The sequence below is a fragment of the Gigantopelta aegis genome, chromosome 13 (genome assembly GCF_016097555.1).
Source record: "Gigantopelta aegis isolate Gae_Host chromosome 13, Gae_host_genome, whole genome shotgun sequence".
Classification (NCBI taxonomy): Eukaryota; Metazoa; Mollusca; class Gastropoda; order Neomphalida; family Peltospiridae; genus Gigantopelta; species Gigantopelta aegis.
Genome location: NC_054711.1, coordinates 28858131 through 28880630, shown reverse-complemented (window position 1 = coordinate 28880630; position 22500 = coordinate 28858131). Strand labels below are relative to the sequence as shown.

The 22500-nt window shown below is 37.2% G+C and overlaps 1 protein-coding gene across 1 annotated transcript in view; it reads right to left on the bottom strand.

The window, feature by feature from the left end:
* Positions 1-956: 956 nt before the first annotated feature.
* The window catches only part of LOC121387055, a 56879-nt gene continuing 35335 nt past the window's right edge, over positions 957-22500 (bottom strand). Inside the window, exons 7-14 of the mRNA XM_041518065.1 lie at positions 20000-20164; positions 18892-18951; positions 17917-17969; positions 17285-17424; positions 15960-16305; positions 14861-15103; positions 5630-5843; positions 957-2168 (exon numbers count right to left, since the gene is read on the bottom strand). Of these exons, the coding sequence (XP_041373999.1) occupies positions 1897-2168; positions 5630-5843; positions 14861-15103; positions 15960-16305; positions 17285-17424; positions 17917-17969; positions 18892-18951; positions 20000-20164 (1493 nt within the window). The 3' untranslated portion in view covers positions 957-1896. The remainder of the gene's footprint in view (positions 2169-5629; positions 5844-14860; positions 15104-15959; positions 16306-17284; positions 17425-17916; positions 17970-18891; positions 18952-19999; positions 20165-22500) is intronic.

Genomic DNA, 22500 nt, shown 5'->3' with positions numbered 1-22500 from the left:
CAGATCACGAAAAATACACCGGCTATTGGGCGTTAAATCATAAAGGAGTGCAATACGTTCAAGTGCAACTCTTAACAGACAGACAGACATACTAGTATACATATACAAAAGTTCTGTCTTGTGCCAGTTTAAATTCGTCGAACCAGTCTTGAGAGTGGCAGTCATCCTGCAGACAGAGCAGAGAGAACATATCGGCATGAAGAGTCCTCCTATAGACAAAGCACAGAACAGAACCACTAGAGTACATTGATTTATTAATCATCGGCTATTGGATGTCAAACATTTGGTAATTCTGACTCATAGTCTTAGAGAGGAAACCCGCTACACTTTTTTCATTAGTAGCAAGGAATCTTTTATATGCACCATCCCACAGACATCATAACACACACCACGGCCTTTGGTATACCAGTCATGGTGCACTGGCTGGGACGCACCAATGGGGATCGATCCCACGCCGACCGCGCACCAAGCGAGCGCTTTACCACTGTGCTATGTCCCGCCTTAAGCACGTAACAGTGTTTTAATATGACAACAGTCACAGCCTTGTCGAAACTCTGTTTTGTACAGATATACGGTTTTTGATTGTGGCAACAGATTTGTAGTTGAGATTTAGTCTATGGTCGTCGTCATCTGTGTTGAGTTGAATTATACGTCTCGTCGCCCGCAGCGAATGTGGTGTAAAAGTGACACGCACACAACGAGCGACAAAACCAGCATATACCAAGGGCACACGGCGGCATGTACCTCAGAGGAAATTTTAACTTTAAGAAATGCAAATCAACCACAAATACTATATAAGTTGATAATGTGTTTATTACTATTCTATATAGGCTAGTTTTATAGTAACATGTACCTCTAACGACAACCCCCCCCCCCAAAAAAAAAAAAAACCCAACTAAAAAAAAAAAATAATAATAATAATTGAAATAAAATTAAAAATAAAAATGAAAAAATGTCCAAAAAAATTAGGATTGGAAGGGTTTTTTCTTTTAATTTTTTAAAAATTCATAATACATCAGAAATAAAATTCTTAAAAAAACTAAAAACAAAACAAATCTTCTATAAAATATTTTGTGTTGGCAGGCGGGTTACAGCATAAAACGCCTAGGCCTATATAGTGTTTTTTGTTGTATTTATTGTTTTGTTTTGAAAATTGACGGCAGCTACACCTCTGGTTGTCTTTTCTTAAAACAAAGTACACGGTTAATGAAAACTTAAAACAAAACAATAACCCGTCAACCTATACACACAAAAGCAGAGACTTTTAATAAAATTACAGTGACCTTAGATTACCGTTAGAATTAAATCACCATAAGGACTCGCTAGTACACTTCTACCAAATACACGCATTAAAGACACCCTTAAATATAATCACGAGTTAACGCTAACCTAGATCAAAGTTAAAGTTTTTGTTTAACGACAACACTAGAGCCCTTTGATTAATTAATAATCAGCTACTGGATGTCAAACATTTGTTAATTAACTAGTTCAAATGACCATGCCTTTCCCGGATGCAACTAAAATCTATTATCTCAGTGATATTTTTATATTTATCAACCAATATCATAAATTTTCAGTACAGAATTATACACCAGATACTAACAACTAATACTTTGTTTTTTTACATACAATTAAATACATAGATACTAACTAATCATATAAACTAGATAACCAGATAATATTATTTCAAATGTTTTACATCTTTTCCTGATTATGCCAGCAACATACACTGACGAAGCTTTGAGAAAAATATGTGTAGTTTAGAGACAAACTTTATTTTTATCAAATAATTTACTGAATGATATAACATACTCTCTTGCCGGAAATGGCTACATACACATATGCAGAGCACTACCAAGCGGCAAGGGGAGCTAACCACGTTTTGCCAACTCCGTATTACGATGGCTTCTGCTTGCAGACTTTCTTGTGTTCCCGCCAGTCTTTCTGTTGACATTCTCTGCTGCAGTAGTACACGGAATAACACTTCGTGCATCTTTTACATGAGACGTTCGCCGTGGCACAGCTATCACAAAATAACAGTCGATTTCCCTGACACATTGGTGGTGTCACCTTGTTCATTTCCTCCATGGTCGTCAAATGAAGCTGACGGACATTATCTATTCTGGACAAACCTGATCTTGCAATCTCCATTAACTTGAGATAGAATTCTGAAGATAAAAAACAAACATTAAAGAGTTAAAGTTTGTTTTGTTTAACGACGCCACTAGAGCATATTGATTTATTAATCACCGGCTATGGGATGTCAAACATTTGGTAATTCTGATATACTGTCTTAGAGGAATATTTTATATGTACCATCCCACAGACAGAACAGCACATACCACGGCCTTTGATATACCAGCTGTGGTACTCTGGCTGGAACAATAAATAGCCCAATGGGCCCACCGACAGGCATCGATCCTAGACCGACCATACATCAATTGGGCATTTTGCGATTTCCTCCAAGTTCGATAACAGATGCCGACGCGCATTATCTATTCTGGATGCGTCTGGTATTACAATTTCCAATGTTTGAAGATAGACCTCTGAAGATGAAAGAAAACCCCAACAAACATTAAATTTAACAACAAAACCGTATTCCCTGTTCAAAATCATTTATGAAAAAACTTACGTCACTACAAATGTACTGAACAAAATATTTATTGCTTATCTAAACACTGGTGGAACATATACTTATTGAAAGTAACCCCTTCAATAAACTCTTAATTTACACACCAAATACCAATACACTTAACTGCAATTTAACAGAAACGAAACTATTTGAAAAAACGCACCAACATAAAGACGGAGGTGAAGGCTGACGCACTCAACATATTTTAATTACGGTTATATGGCATTAGACGTATTAGCCTTTTTTACACCAGTTGTGGAGCGCTGGCTGGAAAGAGAAGTAACCCAATAGGCCCATGAACGAGAATCCGAGAGAAACTCTGAAGATGAAAAACACCATTAAAGACAGAGTCGATATCTTCCCTGTTAAAAGATAGCACTCTGAAGATCCCCCAAATCGTATTATCATCGTCACTGAAAACGAGAACCCTGAAGATAAAACCCCATTAAAGACTAAGTCACACGACAGTTTGCCTCGCCAGAGTAGTTCTGTGTACTTTGATTACAGAGTTGACTATCCACAAACGATTAATTTGTTATTGGGCACGAGTTATCTTGGGGAAACAATCTAAACTATCTCTATTATTATACAAATCATATTAGCAATGGAACTAACTATAACTGGATTACTGCTGTTAAAAATATTTTAGATCATCTAGGAATGAGTAATATATGGCTACCACAAACCTTTCTATCGGTAAAATGGCTATCACAACAAATTAGCATACGACAAAACGACCAGTATTTACAAACATGGAAAAATAATATTTCAGAATCATCGAGTGGTAAAACCTGCGAATATTTCAAAGACCAATTAAATTTTGAAAATTATCTTAATATTATTCCTGAAAAATTATGGACTGTTATGATAAAATTTAGAACTTCTAACCATTATTTACCTGTTGAGACTGGACGTTGGAATACAGTTCTATTAGAAGATAGACTTTGTACTATTTGTGATGAAAACGACATAGGAGACGAATTTCATTATTTATTTGTATGTAGTTTTTTCAATAATACCTCGAAAGAATGTTTACGTCCATATATTATATACAACCAAATATATATAAATTTAGAGAACTTATGAGCAGTAAAAGAATAAGCACACTAAAAAACAAGCCAAATTCATGAATATAATTTTTCACGTATTTAAATGCCCATAACAACAACAATACCCAACAACAACCAAAATGACCATACATTAACCAGCTAATGAAACTAAAGGTCAACGTACAACTATACTTGATATATTTTAAATAGTATTACATTATTTTATGTCTTATTGTTATTTTATGAAAATTTTATTATTATTATTGTTATTATTTATTTATTTTATTTATATCTATATTCTGTAATACCAATAATTATAAAGAACACAGTTGTAACTGAAATTTTATGAATAATTATATTTTACAATATACCTCTACTCTGTTACATCGCAGAATGCATCTATATTATTAATACACATATCTTTATAATGTAATGTAATGTCATGTATTTGTATTTGTATTCATATATGTACCAAGCAATGTATTGCTATTATTTGTATCCTCCTGTTAACCATCTTGTCAAAATCAGAATATGTATGTTCCTCTTACGCCGTTGCACAACAGCCTGAGTGTAATAAAGTTCTGCTCTGTTCTGTTCTGTTCAGATTTCATTATGTGACTGATTATAGTAATTGCGTCATTCATTTATGCGACTTTGATTACAGTGATTGCTTTGTCCTTCAGATTTATTTATGTCACTTTGATTGCGGTAATTGTTTGGTTGTTCAGATTTATTTATATGACTTTGATTACGACAATTACTTTGTTCTTCAGATTTATTTATGTGACTATGATTACGACAATTGCTTTGTTGTCCAAATTTATTTATGTGACTTTGATTACGATAATTGTGTTGTCCTTCAGATTTATTAATGTGACTTTGCTTACGACAATTGCTTTGTTGTCCAAATTTATTAATATGACTTTGACTACGATAATTGCGTTGTCCCTCAGATTTATTAATGTGACTTTGATTATGATAATTGCGTTGTCCTTCAGATTTATTAATGTGACTTTGATTATGATAATTGCGTTGTCCTTCAGATTTATTAATGTGACTTTGATTACGATAACCGGCCTCGGTGGCGTCGTGGCAGGCCATCGGTCTACAGGCTGGTAGGTACTGGGTTCGGATCCCAGTCGAGGCATGGGATTTTTAATCCAGATACCGACTCCAAACCCTGAGTGAGTGCTCCGCAAGGCTCAATGGGTAGGTGTAAACAACTTGCATCGACCAGTGATCCATAACTGGTTCAACAAATGCCATGGTTTGTGCTATCCTGCCTGTGGGAAGCGCAAATAAAAGATCCCTTGCTGCTAATCGGAAGAGTAGCCCATGTAATGGCGACAGCGGGTTTCCTCTCAAAATCTGTGTGGTCCTTAACCATATGTCTGACGCCATATAACCGTGAATAAAATGTGTTGAGTGCGTCGTTAAATAAAACATTTCTTTCTTTTTTTTCTTTGATTACGATAATTGCGTTGTCCTTCAGATTTATTAATGTGACTTTGATTATGATAATTGCGTTGTCCGTCAGATTTATTAATATGACTTTGACTACGATAATTGCGTTGTCCGTCAGATTTATTAATGTGACTTTGATTACGATAATTGCGTTGTCCGTCAGATTTATTAATGTGACTTTGATTTATGTGCCCTTGATGTAGGTGACTTTGATCAAGATAATTGCTTTTTTGTTCAGATTTATTTATGTGTGAGTACATTATTAATTAATGGTATTCTATTTTTGTGGAAGTCCCTGTGACCTATCGATTGGGGTCTTACACTGTCAAATGCTATACGTGTAGGTTCGAATCTTGCCAACTGATACTTTGTGTTTGTAAATATTATACTGATGTATAGGTCAGTGTTGTTGTTGTTTTTTGTTTTTGCTTTTTTATTGTTGTTGTTTTTTTAGGGTTTTTTTGTTTTTTTCCACATAACTCACCAATAGGATCAATGAAGTATTCTGCACTTGTTTCTGCATCCATACGCTCATGCATGTTTGCAAAATATAGATGATATGAAAAAGGTATGAAAGGATATCTTGGTCGGATGAACGAATTCTGCCAAGGTAGAGCCACGTCTGTCGTCTCCACCTGGTTTGATCGTCTCGTGTTCAGAGCAATTATTTTCTTCAGGAGTACAAAACCATCGTGAAGCTGAAATAAAAAGGGACCTTGCTTTGTATAAAAATACGTTTTTGAAGATACCAATGGTGTTGTTTAGATTTACATACCATCACTGAATTCAGTAGTAATATTGGCAGTGTAAAAATAATGAAATATAATGGAGTGTCGGCAACATAATTTAGCAATGCGAACAATAGGTGGCGCTATTATGGCTATGCGCCGTTAGCCAGTAAATTATTTTCTGAACGATGTACACATTTGCATACTACAGATCAGGGCTCACGCGACCGGGTGAAGTGAGCATAAACTTCGCTCTAACCAGCCTGACTTCGCCGTGCTAGTCATCGTAAGGCGAAATTTATGTCGCCTTTTTGAAAATAGCCATCACTTGTAATGTACACAATCACGGATGAATTGTAAAGAACCTGAGGAACACCTATTCATAGACAATAATTAAGTGTGAATGGCCTGAGGGTTTGAAGAAACACTGGCGCCACGAACTCATGCGACAGGCTCATAGATAGATGGTCTAGCTCAGACAACACCCGTGTCTGGCACTAATAGTTGGAGTAATTATTTAGTTTTATGTAGACTTTGTCATAATTAATTAATTCAACATACAAAACAGATGTCAAAATTAAAAATAGCGGTGGCCTGTCCTACATACCCAGCGGCCACTTGATCCCCAAGTCGCAAATGTATCCGTGTTAAGCGGTCACTAAATTCTTTAAACATTTTGTTTTTATTATTGTAAACAATAGTGACAAGGTGCAGCAGATAGGCAATCTTCACGGATACTAGTACCCGTTCAGTCTTACAACTCCACAGTGTCTTAATTAAGAAACTGTGACGGTTGAACGCATTTAATTGCCTCTGGGTAATCTCAGCTTGACCGTCAGAAAAGGTTACTCTACCACTGATCACCTATTTAATATACATTCACTAATCGAAATTCTGAAGAAAAGAAAAAAGAAATTATTTTGCGCTTTCGTAGATTTTCAAAAAGCATTTAATCTAATCTCTAGGACATGTCTTTGGCAAAAATTGCTTAAAAATAACATAAATGGAAAATTCTTCAAAATTATCTACCAAATATATCAAGGAATAAAATCTTGCATTTGTACAAGAAATGAAACATCAGATCTATTCCCTTGCAATATCGGTGTCCGTCAAGGAGAAAATTTGTCACCTGTTTTGTTTTCTATTTATTTAAATGATCTAGATAATTACTTAAAAAGCCACAATTGTACTGGGGTATCTATAGCCACAGATTACATAGCAACAATCTCGGAAACCATTCTTTATTTTCTATGCTTATTATATGCCGACGATACTGCGCTTCTCGCAACAAACGCCTTCGATTTACAACAATCCCTTAATGCCTTTTCACAATATTGCAATAAATGGAAACTTAAAGTTAACGTAAACAAAACTAAAATAATAATTTTTAATCGTACTGCTACTGACTACAAGAAGGTATTTACATTAGGAAACCAAACACTCGAAAACGTAAAAGAGTACAAATATTTAGGGTTAACTTTTACCAAATTAAATAGGTTTAAAATCACCAAAAAACTGCTAACACAAAAGGCGACAAAAGCAATGTACTTTATCCTATCAAAATCTAAAGACAATAACTTTTCAGTTGAATGTAAATTAAAATTATTTGATTCCATGGTTGTCCCGATTCTTTTATATGGATGTGAAATATGGGGCCATGAAAATATTGATATTATTGAAGCTATTTATATTAAATTTTTAAAACACATCCTACCAGTAAGAAAAGGAACCCCACTATTCATGATATACGGTGAACTTGGAAGAAAACCCCTTAAATTAATTATCCAATAAAGGATGATAAGTATCTGGGCCCGAATTGTTTCTGGAAAACAAACAAAAACATCCTTCTTATTGTATAAACTAATGTTACACGACTCTAACATATCTGGATATAATTATAAGTGGATAAAACACGTGGAAAATATATTTAACCAACTAGGTATTACCAGTATTTGGATTTCACAAAACTTTTCATCTATACCACTACTTATTCATCACGTTAAATTAAGACAAAACGATCAGTACCTACAACAATGGAATAGCGACATAGCTTCATCATCAAGGGGTAAAATGTACACCACATTTAAAGAACACCTAACATTAGAAAAATATATTATAAAATTACCACAAATATCCTGGACTATGTTACTAAAATTTAGAACATCAAACCATTACTTACCAATCGAAACAGGACGATGGAACAACACCCCAGTAGAAAGCAGACTATGTACACTATGTAACAAAAATGACATCGGAGACGAATTTCACTATCTACTTACATGCTCTTTCTTTAATAACTCCCGAAAAAAATTGTTAAAGCCATATTATTATAACTAACCCAATATGCTGAAATTTAAACAACTAATGACAAAATAAGTCTTCAAAAAAAGTTGTGCAAATTAATAAAAGAAATTACGGATAAGTTCGGTAAACCTTAAAAAGAATTGTCTCCCAAGCTTATGCTGTTTTATTCCGACTACTACTATATATATATAAATATAGATAGATTATTACTATTAGAAATATATTTCATTTTGTATTATTATTATTATTAGAAATTTTTTGTTTTTATTTTGTACATGTAAATTTTCTCCTGTAAACCCCATCTTGTCACTGTCATAAAATTATTGTTAATGTACCTCATATGCCGCTGAATAGCGGCCTGAGTGAAATAAAGTTCTGTTCTGTTCTGGTAGATTAATCTACTAGGACAATACTCTTCGTGGAGTAGGTATTAAATGAAATGAGAAAACAAACTTGTAAGAGAATGAATTATAAATGGCTAAATTAGTGCTTTTCAATTACATTTCCTTATTTCTAAAGAAGGCGACACGTGGAAAGGTGATTTAAAATAAAATAAAATATAGAGCACATATCCATCAATTAGCAGTACAGAGGGTAAATAAAATAAAATAAAACAAAATACAGATTGCAAAAGTTGCACCTGTATTAAGATAACTTTTCTTTTTTGATTAAAAATTCAAGTCTCCCTGTTGTTAAAAAATTCGCCCTCTCTAAAGTTTGAGAGAGAAGTGACTTCGCTCTATGATTTTGACCTCGCGTGAGGCTTGCAGATTATGACCAACTTAAACATGGAAATAAACGGATACAATGGGTGGATCGAAGTTTGTCACCATTTTAATATACAGAATTAAGTGTAGTCAGTGGAAAATACAAAATATTAATTTAGCCAAACAACTGAAGTCATAAAGTGTTTGTTTAAAGGTGCAGACTCAAGTTTTAACCCGTGAAAAAGGGACACTAACTTTAGTTTATTTACAAACCTGTAACTCATTTGGATAAAGTTACAATAGAGTGAAAGAAGAGTCTATGACGTTAAAAATAGACTAGAACTCGAATCAATAAACCGCTACTTTTCAGACGCTCGTGCGTTTTTGAAAATACGAAAAAATGCAATTTTTGGTACTACAGACACCAGGATGACTAGAAACACTTCGGTTCTACGGAAATGGATAATCTGAATAATAAAATTTAAGTAATGTTTGATTTCAGTGATCATAAACGGCTCTAATAGTGAAAAATAAGCTGTAATGTTTAAAAACTAGGGTCTGTCCGTTTAAGACTCAAATAAGTATAATTTTATATGAAATTTTTATTTCCTTTCATTTTCATTAACTGTTTTAGTAAAAACAAGAAGTTTTAAACGATATTTACTAACATGGGATGTAATGTCGGTTATGTCCCTTGCTGAACTCGTGCACTATTATGTATTGGTGCAAATCAGTTTCCATTGCTGATATTAACATATTCCAATACAGTTGATATAATGTAGAGTGATTAAAATCCAGAGTTTAAATAACATATTTACAGAAAATTGTATAACTGAATTACAAATTATCAAATGTTTATAGTTGTGAGCCATTACGTGTTTGTTACTAACATAAATGCTTATTTTTAAATGGTGTGCGCCAGATATTACGTTAGCAACCTTAGTTGGAGTTATCTCCCTTGATGTATTGGGTGAAAGTAATCGCCCTTGTTTTTCACTCTTCCATCTCCTTTTGTAAAGTTGTGTTTTACTTTCTAAGTTTGTGTTTCTGATCAGTAACTATTATGGCGGCAACTTTTCTCTTAACTGGCGTGGTGGCAGCAGGTATCGAAACCATGCGTCTGAACACAAGCATACTTTCCCGTAAGTTGTCCTCTATAGTTTTACTACGTCACGTAGCTGATCGGTTCGACGTTTAGCTCGCCTGTAACACACATTCTTTCATCGTAGTTCTACAACACAACCACACCATGGCACAGACACACCACGCTCCAAAACAATGGTCTCTAACAAAAGTAAAAACAGTTAATTCATTCGAAAACTGGCGTCAAAATATAATGTACACGTTGTCACCCGATCCCAACTTAAGCCGTTTCCTGGCCGATGGATATACGTGGGATAAGATGGTGACCAGGTTCCTGAAGATGAGGAAATGTCTCCATCTCTTGAGAACTTCATTTTTCTCCAGTGGCTGAGACTTATCAATAAAGACCTAGATTTGTCAAACAAAGGTATGGCACAGAACTTAGATCAAGAACTTTAGCATCAATCAAGCCAGAAATATCACAAGCTTTGCCGACATTAATTGATGAATTACGCACGTCTGAAGATGCAAAGGTCATGCGCTCCTCAGCATGGCGGTCGCAACAAATACCCAGACACAAACAGGCTAAGCATTTTACCTCTCGGACGCCATCCAAAATATGCCCCATATGCAAAGCAGCAGACCGTTCCTATGATCATTTCCTGAGCCGTTGCAAACACCTTCCTGAAAGTGATCGCAAATTCCTTCTAAAAACTCGACAAATAATCAACATAGCGTACAACCAGGACTCTGCGGACACTGATGGCAACGAACAAAACGAATTGCCATCTGAATCTCACCAGTCTTCTAGTGCTTCTACACTGAGAGTGCAGATCAGACAATCACCCTACATAAATGTGTTTTACAAACATAACAATGTACGAGTTACTCTTGACACCGGCGCCACTGGAAACATGGTCAGGTTATCAACTGCACAAGCATTGGGATTCCACATCAAGAAAACCTCACAATCAGCTCACCAAGCAGATGGCTCATCTCTCTTGAATGTAATTGGAGAAACTACTGCCATTTTCTCTCGGGGAGATAAGAAATTCCATTTTGAAGGCTTGATCGTGGAACAACTAGATGTAGACATACTTGCTGGTACACCATTTATGGAAAGTAACGACATCGGCATCAGATAAGTCTTAAAGATGGTACACTTGTTCACTACGGCTCTATATCTGAAACAAAGGATCAACACACCATTCGCCGAGCTTGTGTACTCAGAGCACTACCCACTACTACCACAGTGTGGCCCAGTGACTATGTTGAAATACCATTGCCTGATGACTATGCACTTCAAGATGATTTGTATGCTGTAGAACCACGAACCGATAACATTCATGCTACTCAATCCAAAACATGGCCTCCATACAGTCTCCTCCAAAGTGTATTGGGGAGAATTCGCATACCAAACACAACCGACAGTCCACAACTCCTGAGGAAAAAAGATTTTTTTGCCAAATTCGACCAGTATTCATCCCAGAAGTTGTCAATGTCAGTGACAAACCACATCTCCCCAGAACATATACCAGATCACAGTCATATGGCAAGTTCTCAAACCAAATTCAAATAGACCCTCACCATATTCTCTCTCCAGAAATCAGAAAGGAATTCATTGCTCTGGTTCAGGAATATGATGATGTATTTGACCCTTCCATAGAATGCTATAATGGTGCCAGTGATCCATTCCAAGCAATAGTTAAGGGAAGAGTACCCCAGTACTCCAGAAAGCAACTCGGAGAACTTCAACAGATGTTCGATGACCTCGAGGACAAGGGAGTTTTCAAACATCCTGAAGATGCAGGTATCAAGGTTGAATACGTTAACCCTTCCTTTCTTGTCAGAAAGCCATCAGGCAGCCATCACCTGGTTACATCATTCGGTGATGTTGGTCGTTACACCAAACCTCAGCCGTCCCTTTTACCTGATGTAGATTCAACATTAAGACAAATCGGTCAATGGAAATATATTATCACCAATGATCTGTCCAGCGCTTTCTACCAAATACCACTTGACAAGAATTCCATGAAGTATTGTGGTGTCGCTACTCCGTTTCGCGGTATCCGTGTATACACCCGATCGGCAAAGGGTATGCCAGATTCAGAAACTGCACTAGAGGAACTTATGTGTAGAGTTCTGGGAGATTTATTGATGGAAGTGGTCGTCACTAAACTCGCTGATGACTTGTATTGTGGCCGAAATACCCCTGAAGAATTAATCAACACTTGGCGTCGGTTGTTGACAGCCCTTCGACACAACAACTTACGACTGTCAGCAAACAAAACAATAATCACTCCACAATCAACCACAATCCTAGGATGGAATTGGCAACAAGGCTATATTCAGGCTAGTTCTCACCGCATCGCTACTTTAGCGTCGTGTTCGCCTCCCAACACAGTCTATGATTTGCGCTCATTCATTGGTGCATACAAAATTTTCGCCCGCATTATACCTGGGTGTTCCAAGATCCTTGCCCCTTTTGACGATATTGTAGCAGGTCGCCAGTCAAAAGATGAAATAGTTTGGAGCAATGACCTTCATGATCTTTTCTCATGCCCAGACAATGCTCTCGTCAAACAAAGCAATCGTTCTCCCAAACCCAAAATACCAACTTTGGATTGTTACAGATGGAGCTGTTAAGGATCCAGGCATAGGAGCAACCTTGTACGTAACTCCTCACAATCAACCTTGCGTTGCAGGATTCTTCAGCACAAAACTAAGACCACGTCAAGTCACATGGTTACCATGTGAAATTGAAGCACTGTCGATTGCCGCTGCCACAAAGCACTTCAGTCCTTACATCATCCAGTCCAGTCTGAAACCTATCATCCTCACTGACAACAAACCTGCGTCCTTGCTTTTGAGAAGTTATGTCATGGCGAATTTTCAGCAAGTCCTCGGGTTTCAGCTTTTCTATCTACAGTCAGCAGATTTCAAGTATCCATCCGTCATCTAGCTGGTAATGCAAATATCCCATCAGACTTTGCTAGCCAAAATGCACCAGAGTGTCACAATGAATCGTGTCAAATATGTGCTTTCATCCAAGAAACTGAAAATTCTGTTGTTCGACACATTCTCATAGATGACATAGTATGAGGTAAAACTCAGATACCCATCACTACGACATCAACTTGGCACTCACTACAAGAAGAGTGCAAGGATTTACGGCATACCCATTCTCACCTGATTCAAGGTACTCACCCTTCGAAGAAGCTCACCAACATCAAAGATGTTAAACGTTACATCAATACGGTAACCATTGCCAAAGATGGTCTCCTCGTTCGTCGTAAAGCGAACTGATCCACTATTCCCCACACGAGAATGTATTGTTGTTCCGACAAGTTCTAGAAGGTCTCCTCAATGCCTTACATATTCAGTTGAATCACCCATCAGCATTTCAACTGAAGAAGGTAGTTCAAAGATACTTCTTTGCGATTGACATGGATCGTTCCATTGACTCTGTATCCAACAACTGCAATCAGTGTGCTGCTCTGCGCAAGACTCCATCTACCATTGTTGAACAAAGTTCAAGTATTCCACCTGAGACTGTAGGCAGTCTCTTTGCTGCGGATATCTTAAACGAGAACGCCAAATCATCATAGTTGTGAGGGAATGTGTTACATCCTTTACAGTCGCCTGTCTGATTGATAATGAACGTAGTGATGTCATTCGACAGGCATTGATTCGTTTGTGCATAGAATTACGCCCTCTTGACGGACCCCCAGCAGTCATCCACACAGATTCTGCTCCAGACTTTCTCGCACTGGCAAATGACAGTTTCCTACACAAACACAGAATCACTCTTGAAATCGGTAGGGTCAAGAACATCAACAAAAACCCAGTTGCAGAAAGAGCAATACAAGAATTGAAAAATGAACTCCGTCATCAAGATCCTACTCGTGGTCCTGGTACTCCTACCGAGTTAGCCATAGCAGTCGCTAGTCTCAATTCCCGCATTCGAAACCGTGGCGTATCATCTCGTGAAATGTGGACTCAGACAGATCAATTCACAAGCAGCCAATTACCCCTTTCTGACCAACAACGTATCACAGACCAACACTCTACCAGATTATGAAACCACCCACACAGTGAATTATCCAAAACTCCTAAAGGAATCCAATCAACCATGCCTTCAGTACACATTGATGACTTTGTGTTGGTTTCATATTAACCATACATTTATTCTATACTCACAGACAGTAAGTTCTAACCTTAAAATAATCTGACAGTACATTGACAGTACAAAAAAAAGAAAGGAAAAAAAAAGTGGTTACGCCAGATATTATGTTAGCAACCTTAGTATTGGGTGAAAGTAATCGCCCTTGTTTTTTATTCTTCCTTCTCCTTTTGTATTTCTCCAGTAAAGTTGTGTTTTACTTTCTAAGTATGTGTTTCTGATCAGTAACTATTAGGGCGGCAACTTTTCTCTTAACTGGCGTGGTGGCAGCAGGTATCGAAACCACGCGTCTGAACACAAGCAGACTTTCCCGTAAGCTGTCCTTTATAGTTTTACTACGTCACGTAGCTGATCGGTTCGACGTTTAGCTCGCCTGTAACACACATTCTTTCATCATAGTTCTACAACACAACCACACCATGGCACAGACACACCGCGCTCCACACTCGTGAAGAGTACCCACTGAATATGCAGTCATACTGCTTGTTATAGTTTTTTGATGTTTGATAATATTATATCATTAATAGGTTAAAATAATTAGTCGTGGGGTTCAGACAATTATATGTATTTTAAATGTTTTTGATTAAATTGGAAACATAACAGGTAAACTGTTTGGATTCATTTTATAAATATTTAATTAGTATTTAGTTTTGTCTTCATATTTACTTGTCACGTGTCATTGATACAAAATGTGCATATTAATATTTTACCTTTGCCAGTTTTCCCAGATTGTAAACACGAGGAAGATCACGTGACTTTTTAATGGCCGCCATCACGTCTGCTTCTGTTGTTTTGTTCTCCTGCACGTTCTTCCTAACTTCGTCAAAGTCGACCCACCTCACAACCAGGGTGGGCAGATTCTCGACTATTTTGAAGGAATCCACGGTGAACATCATATTGAAATTCTTCAGCTCCTTTGAGCAGTCTCCGTACGTCAAATGTATTGTCCTGATCTGAAATTAAAAGATTTCTTTAAAAAAACCCATCTCAACACATTTTAAACTACGGCTATTTTGTCTATTATAGTTATTTCTATACTGGGTCTTAGTTTGGAGGCAGAATCCAAAAAGTGGCTTAAAATGAGATTTCGTTTTACCAGAGAGAGAGAGAGAGAGAGAGAGAGAGAGAGAGAGAGAGAGAGAGAGAGAGAGAGAGAGAGAGAGAGAGAGAGAGAGAGAGAGAGAGAGAGAGAGAGAGTCAAAGCGACCACCATGGTTGTTCCATATAGGATAATGTGCTGCATCATATTCCTGTGGAGGGTCACCAGAGGTCATTATCTTGCGACAGAGAGAAAATTAAACTTGCGTTTATCATACTGAATCCTTCAAAGTGTTTCCGAAAAATCATCAATGGATACTTTATGTTCACTTCCTATACGATGGACACTATATACTGCCTCTATATACCAGTGTGGGGCATTGGATGGGGAGGGAAGAACACTAGTCCGTCCACGGGGGTCGATCCTTTGATCCATGGTACCTAAGGCAAGAGACCCCACCACTGAGCTACATACCGCACAAACATTTTCATAGCCCACAGTTGTAATAGAGACGGAAAAAATTAGTATGTAAATATCTGTTAGGAAAATATGTTAAAACACAGTCTGGATGTAAGTATTGCAAAAAAAATCGATTATTGGTATTGTTTTGTTTCATGGTGTGTATACACAAAATATGGTTCAGCACTTACGTTTTTGAAAAACAGCCATTCATAAAATAATCGTAGCATACACTATACCCTACAGTCTACAGAGTACAGTCTAAAACACTTATAATTGTTTACATTTTACAGAAACACTCAATATCTTACTTGTGGAGTTGAATTAAATTCAACATATGTGCAGAAAAGTAATTCCTTCAAAATATTCCAGCCTGACATTTTGTGGATGTCGTGTAGAGATCTGTTACTCCGTGGGTAAACTCGGTGGAGATTGATCTCATACAGCTCTCGGTCATTCTCGTCTGACTTCTCGTAGTCAGGAACCTTTGTGACGTCAGAGAACAGTGGTCGTAGAGGAAGAACCAGTTCACCTGAGGTCAAGGTCAAGTCTTTCAACAGGTCACAGGTCACTTCGCCAGCCTTCCTTGAGACCTCGATTTTCGAAGATGACAACAGGATTGCACAAGAAAGTTGGCATCTATGTTTAAGTGTTGTGCTATAAAACAAATATATATATATATATATATATATATATATATATATATATATATATATATATATATATATATACATATACAGATACAGATACAGATACAGATAGATAGATAGATAGATAGATAGATAGATAGATAGACAGACACACACACACACACACATACAGATAGATATATATATATATATATACAGATATGGATAGATAGTGATAAAGGTTACCAATATCCTGCAATTCTGAAAAAGTACAATAATATAACTGTTTAAAAAGAATAATCAGAGTTAACTACATTACTAGAACATGTTGATAATCAGCTGCTGGATGTAAACTATTTGGTAATTCTTTTAAATAAATTTTTCCACAGACAGGACAACTCGCGTCATGGTCTTTAAAATACTAGTCATGGGTCACTGGTTGGGACGGAATAAACCAATGGTCCAATGAGGGAGCTCGATCATACTAATCAAACGTCCACAGCTCAGTCCTCTACCGACTGATCTACACACCTGCCCTGCCGCCTGTAGATATACGATTGTTAAAGTGACAGGCCCTAGTTTCTAAACACTAAAGCATATTTTCAGAATTGAAATCATACATTACATAGATTTTATTGTTTAAATTATTCATTTCCGTACATCCGAAGTGTTTCTGCTCATTCTGGTGTTTTTAATGTTACAAAATGCTTTTTTTTTTCATAATTTTAGACATGCACATGTCTGAGAAGTAATGGTTATGGAGATTTCTAATATCTAATCTTTAATGTTTAAGTCATTTATTCTTGTTCACTCTGTTGTAGCTTTATCCAAATATGTTACAGGTTTGTACATTAAAAAAAACCTTAGTGTCCATTTTCAAGGGCTGAAACTAGGGTCTACTCCTTTCATGATTGTGTCTTTGTGTTGGCTAATATGAGATCCACTACTGGAGTTCAGTGTTGAGAGTCAGTAAGATCTAGTGTCAACCGCACTGGTGCATGTTTTACCTTGCGTCGCTGAAAGTGAAGCACACGCTGTCTTTTCTGCTGTCATCTGTGTAGTTCATGCTGAACTTCCCAAAACAAAGTTTTGAATCCATCTTAAAAACCACGTGATAACTTTCTTTGAATTCTTTCACAACAGTCACCTGCATGTATGAAATGACTGACTTGAAGTCGACGTAAGTATTTTGTACATCTATAAATGTAACATATGAGTCTTGCTCAAGACGCCTCGTTAGTTATTAATAAAACACTCAGATTGAATTCAACAGAATAATATATTTGCAAATTTGTCATTCTTATTGGGAAACAGAGCCATATACCTTAAATAAGACATATATTAATTAAACTTTATCAGTGTCTAAGTTTTAAGCAATAATAGTTCATATTAATCTATAGATATTTGTGTGATCAAAATAATCAAAATATTCCTACATTCAAAATAAACGATACAAATTCTTGTCAAAATAATGTGTAAGTTACAAAAGGTCACAGGAATTTTTCATTTCAAAATAAGCCATATTTCTAAATATAAATTAAAAACAGACATTTTTATGTTCAAAATAATCAACAAAAATAGTTCCAAATAATCTCGCTATAAGTGTGTTTGTTTTTATATCTGTTTTGTGTTTTCTTACCACAACCTCATTTTGTTGCTTTTCTGATGGTCGGCTGATGTAGTGTTCAATATCTGTCAAAAATAATACAAAATGTTTATCTGTGTTCATTAGTATATACACACAAAAAACCCCACCTAAAACTAGGACACCCCCCAACCCCCCCCCCCCCCCCCAAAAACCCCCCCCAAAAAAAAAAACAAACAAAACCCCCCCTAACAAACAAAAAACAAACAAAACAAAAACCCCAACCAAACAAACAAAAAGCCAACAACTTCAGATCACAGTGATTTATTAATCATCGCTTATATTGGATGTTAAACATTTTATAATTATGACATGTTTTCTTGAGAGGAAACCCGCAACCTTTTTTTTTTTTTTTTTTGCATTAACAAGATATCTTTTATATGCTCTTTCGAACAGACAGGATGCCAAATACCACAACATTTGATATACCAGTCGTGGGGCACTGGTTGGGACGGACAGAAAAACAATCAAAGAATAGGTCCACTGAGGCGATTTGATCCCTCTACACAAGCACTTCAGGCGACGAGTGCTCTACTGCCTCGTTCAGATCCTGCCCGTTTGTTTAAAACAACATCCAACAGGCGCGTGTGTATGGATTTTAGCAGGGTGCGTGCGCGAGCGTGCATTTGTGTGTGTGTGTGTGTGCCTAGACTATGGCTTATATATATATATATATATATATATATATATATATATATATATATATATATATATATATATATATAAGGGGGATCTAGTCATGCTCTTCCGGAAAATATATTGAAAACAACCCTAACAAATTTGCTTGAGCAGGAAGGGGTTTTGACCCCCGACACCCTCCTCTTGCACACGAACCTGTCGAACTTGATAGATGCTTTTTGAAACAATTCGATGTAAGATAAACTGTATCAAATGGACATTCACTTAAGTGAAACATAGAATGTCCACAGTTAGTCGATATAGTCAATCCTGACCGGAAAATATTCTCACCTGAGTCAAGCATCTTGGCGAAATCAGGCTGGCGAATCACATCCAGCAAATAGCTGTAAGCTGTTAAAATATCGAAACAGTCTAATACGAGTATTTTAGACTCAAATTATGCTACTAGTAAACACAGTGACATTGTAATACCCAGAGAGAGAGAGAGAGAGAGAGAGAGAGAGAGAGAGAGAGAGAGAGAGAGAGAGAGAGAGAGAGAGAGAGAGAGAGATCCTGAAAACCGGAACCTCTGTAAAACCAGGTTTCTGGGTTATATATCGGTACAGAACATACTCTCTCTAAACCGAATACCTCTAAAAACCATACTTTTTACTTGCTCTCAGGTGGATTCAGGTTAGAAAGCCCTTCACGTACACGAGGACTGCCACTTGTAAATATAGGAAGACTGCCATACCCAAAATAGGTTAGACAATTTTGAAATCTGGTAAACTGAGCTGGTAAAACTAGATTCCTTGTTACTTACATTGCTCGTCACAGATAGACATCAACCATGTGCATTTCTTCGATCTTGTATCTCTGTTCTGTTTATTGAGAGAACACACAGAACACGATTCCTCGATACTTACATTGCTCGTCACAGATAGACATCAACCTTGTTAGGAACTTCCATCTGGTACTGCTGTTCTGTTTATTGAGAGAACATATAGCACACGATTCCATTCCTTGATACTTACTTTACTCGTCGCAGATAGACATCAACCTTGTTAGGATCTTCCTTCTGGTACTGCTGTTCTGTTTATTGAGAGAACATACAGCACACAATTCCATTCCTCGATACTTACATTGCTCGTCACAGATAGACATCAACCGTGTGATGATCTTCCCTCTTAGATCGTTGTCCTGTTTGTTGAGAGAACACACAGAACACGATTCCTCGATACTTACATTGCTCGTCACAGATAGACATCAACCTTGTTAGGAACTTCCATCTGGTACTGCTGTTCTGTTTATTGAGAGAACATAGCACACGATTCCATTCCTTGATACTTACTTTACTCGTCGCAGATAGACATCAACCTTGTTAGGATCTTCCTTCTGGTACTGCTGTTCTGTTTATTGAGAGAACATACAGCACACAATTCCATTCCTCGATACTTACATTGCTCGTCACAGATAGACATCAACCGTGTGATGATCTTCCCTCTTAGATCGTTGTCCTGTTTGTTGAGAGAACACACAACATCTGCAGAGGCGTCAAGAGGATATGTGTCTGGAACTGTAAACATTCGTTTGATGGTGTCGATTCCAACACCAGCTTTTCCATCTAAAATATTTTAAAACACTACAGAACACAGGGACCCAAACCTGACGGGGTCACCTAGGGCGACCTCTACTATAATCCAAGGGCGCTCGCCTAATGCATGGTCAGTCTAGGATCGATCTCCGCCAGTTGGCCCATTGGACTATTTTTATTTCAGCCAGTGCACCACGTAGTATATACTATCCTGTCTGTGGGATGGTGGATATAAAATAGCCCTTGCTACTAATGAAAAAATATAGCGGGTTTCCTTGAATTTTGTTCCAATAAATGTAATTTGACATAACCCATGTTTCGTTCGTGCATTAAATTAAGCACATAATAGACATAACGGGTTACGCAAAAAAAGAAAAGAAATGGGCTACCAGAATTTGTTTTCTTTTTGCGCAAATGATAAATGGGTTCTCAGAGACCTGGTTTCCTCCAGTGGTAAAGCCTTCGCTATCATACCCGAGTGGATGAGGATGGGGGTGGGGTGGGAGGGGGGCGAGATGAAGAGGGATGGGGGAAGATAGAGGGAAGGGGAAGAGAAGGGAGGGATTAGAGAGTGTCACAGGGCTTCTAAACACCGTTACTGGCAACTGCTCCCACCACTTAGTTCCCCGGTAACAGAATCAGAAACCCGCAATGGGTGTAACAGTATTTCTCCAAATATCCCAACCTATACAAATAGATCTCCCTGTATCGGGTAGTTTTCTACCCGAGTGGCTTGGCTCTAGGGATATTCAGGGAACAGGATCGTATATATATTTATATTTACTATTAACCAACGTTAAATTGACTAGAAAGACAACAACACAAGTTTAGTTTGAAATATGTATTATATAATACCAGGTAAGGGTTACATCACTTACATGGCTTGTTGCAACCGGTGTCTCACCACCTCTAGGCTGAGCACCACACGTAAACTTAATCACTTGGCAATTAGCTACCCCTCAAAGTTAAAATATCACCCAACCTTAGAATAATTAATTATTATCCTCAGTCTTTCCTACATCTAATATTCAGAGGACCTACAATTTACCAGGTCATGATACTAGGATTACCACCTATAGAGATAATTAATTATTATCTTTAGTCTTCCCTACATCTAATATTCAGAGGACCTACAATTTACCAGGTCATGATACTAGGATTACCACTTATAGATATTATAAACCTCTCTATATATATTGGGTAAGTGACGCCTACAGTTTACTTTCGTCGGTCTGACTTATATTACCAGCTGTCCTTCCCACACTAAGCAACACAAGAATACACATAGTTATAATACTTGAATGCCACAACAAAATACCTTTCAGTTACTACAGAGCAGTAAAATATAGTTACCTATTTCCACTGGACTAATAAAGTTCGCCCAGCGGACAGAGTTTCCACCGCCTAGCTATATGTGCTTGCCACCCAAGTCCTTATACAGAACGAACTCTCAGCTTATATCCCCTGTTTCTGTTTTTGGCAGCTGGGTCCCATCTTTGGCAGTCCTGTCACTTATGGACGAGTGGCGAAATAATGGCCACACTAATTCTCTAAAACTACCAACAATACAGATACCATCTAACTAATACAGGGAACCTTCTTGGGTTAATTACTCCATGCACTGGCTTTCGATCATTAAAGTGCTACTCCATTTGTTTCAGATCCCGGTCAAAAGTTAATGTGCAGACGGCTGTCTCCGTCACACACCATGAAGTGGCGACAGCGGGTTTCCTCCCTCAATATCTGCGTGGTCCTTAATCATATGTCTGACGCCATATAACCGTAAATAAAATGTGTTGAGTGCGTCGTTAAATAAAACATTTCCTTCCTTCCTTCTTGAGACTATATGTCAAAATTATCATGTTTCACACCCAACAGTGATTAAAATGTCAATATTCTCTGGCGGTGCCGTTAAACAAAACAAACTTTTAATATAACCCCACGCACCAAAGGTATCATTATTTAACGACACCACTAGAGCTATAGGGGTACGGGTTTCCATTTTTGTATGGCGCAGGCTGGCTTTTGCCCGAATTAAACGAAAATGCCCGAATCTAAATAACAACATTTATTTATATTAGTATTAAGGCCAAACAGCTATATAGGGTTGCAAGCAAATCACTACGTATTTTTGTATATGGATTACAACTAATTTTGAGAGTAGAATGATGGAAATACATGGTAGAAAGGTCTCAGGTTAACACATTTTACCCGAATATCTGTATAATTTTTGCCCAAATTTAAGGTTTTGCTCCAGCACTAGGGGTCAGTTGTCTCCCCGTGTTCCTCTGTCTCGTACACGTATGCCCAAAGCATATAGGTTAATTAATTATCAGCTTTTCAATATCAGAGTTTTGCTAATTCTG